We start from the raw sequence: 2,073 nt of genomic DNA on the forward strand, positions 1-2,073 counted from the left end.
TTTGACTGGTATTTTATTTTATTCACTCCAAAAGGATGGAAAGCAAAGTTGACCCAAGCAGGATTCAAACTATAAACATCAGGGGACATCATCATCATCACCGTTTAACGTCCGCTTTCCATGCTAGCATGGGTTGGACGATTTGACTGAGGACTGGTGAAACCGGATGGCAACACCAGGCTCCAATCTGATTTGGCAGAGTTTCTGCAGCTGGATGCCCTTCCTAACGCCAACCACTCAGAGTATAGTGGGTGCTTTTACGTGTCACCCGCACGACTAAAAGACATCTTTGTCTGATGCTCTACCAATTCTGCTAAAGTGATGTCCCCCATGTTTACACAAGGAAACAAATGTAGAAGGAACAACAATCAGGGTCCATGAAACAAAATAGTAAATTGGAGATCCCCAATAGTACTTTAAGGGCCCCTGAAAAAATTTTGCTTTGAATGTATATATTTGGTATGTATTGCAAGAAACAGCTGGGTTTCTTTCTCTAGCTTCTGTAGGTTGAACTATGTAAAATGTTAATGTGTGAAAAACAAAATAGGAATTATGAAAGAATTTTCTATAAAACTAGTTTTTAAATATAAAATGATGGAAGGGGTCTACCAGAATAAAATAGTAATCAAAGGGGTCCACAGATAAAAAATGGTTGAGAACTCCTGGTCTAAATGAAGAGACTAAGACCAAAACATTCATAGACCCTCTAAGAATGACCAGTGACAGAGATTTAGTTGGGGTTTCTATTGAACAGCTGAAAATGACCCCAGTATTTGACTTGATTTTATATCAACTGTGGAAAGATTAAAAGACAAAGTTGACCTCAGTGAGATTTGAACTCGGAATATACAGATCCCTGACTAAATACAGCAATTCTGCTAATCCACCATGCTTAACTCGACACATTGATAACTGTTTCAAATTTTGCCAGAAGGGCAGCAATTTTGGGGGAGGGGAGGAGTTGATTACATCAACCCCAGTGTTCAACTGGTACTTATTTTATTAATCCTGGAAAGATGACAGGTAAAGTCGACCTTGGCGGAATTTGAACTCAGAACATAGTGACAGGAGAAATACCACTAAGCATTTCACTCGGCTTGCTAACGATTCTGCCAGCTCACCGCCACTCAACACATTGATAATAATAAAAAGAATCCAATCAAGAAAACAGTTTAATTTCCATAGTGGACCCGGAACATTAAAGAGTTTCCATTTGATAACGACCCCCCCCTACATAACCAATGTTGACACACCCTTGACCAACTCCGGTACTTAAACTATTTTATGCCCTTTAAGCGTTCAGATTACTCTGTTGAACATGATGTTTATTTATTCCCATTCTTTTGAATTAATCATGTATTATCTCATATCTTTGAGATTTCGATGGTGTGACTGTTTGTTTTTAGAATGGCATTGTAGAGTAGGTGTGACAGGCCAGATCTGGTTGGTTTGAACATAAAACAGGGAGAGTATTTGGACTGGATATGGCTGGTTTAAATGTTAAAGGGTTAAAAATCAAACCCATATGATTATATTAGGGTAGTTACCCCTATTTCCAGCTGTCCCTCATAAAAATGAAATATGAATATTAAAATTTGGTTTGTTATTTGCATTCATTTATGTATCTTAAGAGCCTACCTTGCTTTCATGCTCTTGCCCGCCAGGCATTCAGAGAAGCTCAGTGGAAACAAATGCTTGACCAATGCTTGGTCAAGCTACCTCGAGGTCAAACATACCTGGCTATGAAGTAGTTGTATGCTGTCAACTTAATGTGACAGTCCCCTGAAGGGAATAATACTACTGTTAGTAAGACCTAGGAAATTTGAAATACCTGGCTATATTGAAACAACAGCCAGCAAGAGCAGATAGCATAGGTTGAGATTTACAGAACAATAAATATAATTAAAAATAAATTTAAAAAAAAACAAATAAGAAATTATTAAAAAAAAAAGCAAACAAAATAAAAATAAGCACTGAATTGACTGACCTCCATGAGAGCAAAGAAAGTCCTGATTGGTGATTGGCCCCGGTTCAGCAAACGTATTAAACCGATTTATCCATTGTTTGGACACA

The 2,073-nt window shown here is 37.7% G+C and overlaps 1 protein-coding gene across 1 annotated transcript in view; it reads right to left on the reverse strand.

Moving 5' to 3' along the window:
* The window catches only part of LOC106881777 (ubiquitin carboxyl-terminal hydrolase 20), a 71,563-nt gene that overhangs the window by 10,697 nt on the left and 58,793 nt on the right, over window positions 1-2,073 (reverse strand). Inside the window, exon 20 of the mRNA XM_052977178.1 lies at window positions 1,988-2,071. Within this exon, the coding sequence (XP_052833138.1) occupies window positions 1,988-2,071 (84 nt within the window). The remainder of the gene's footprint in view (window positions 1-1,987; window positions 2,072-2,073) is intronic.

The sequence above is a fragment of the Octopus bimaculoides genome, chromosome 27, assembly GCF_001194135.2.
Source record: "Octopus bimaculoides isolate UCB-OBI-ISO-001 chromosome 27, ASM119413v2, whole genome shotgun sequence".
Lineage (NCBI taxonomy): Eukaryota > Metazoa > Mollusca > Cephalopoda > Octopoda > Octopodidae > Octopus > Octopus bimaculoides.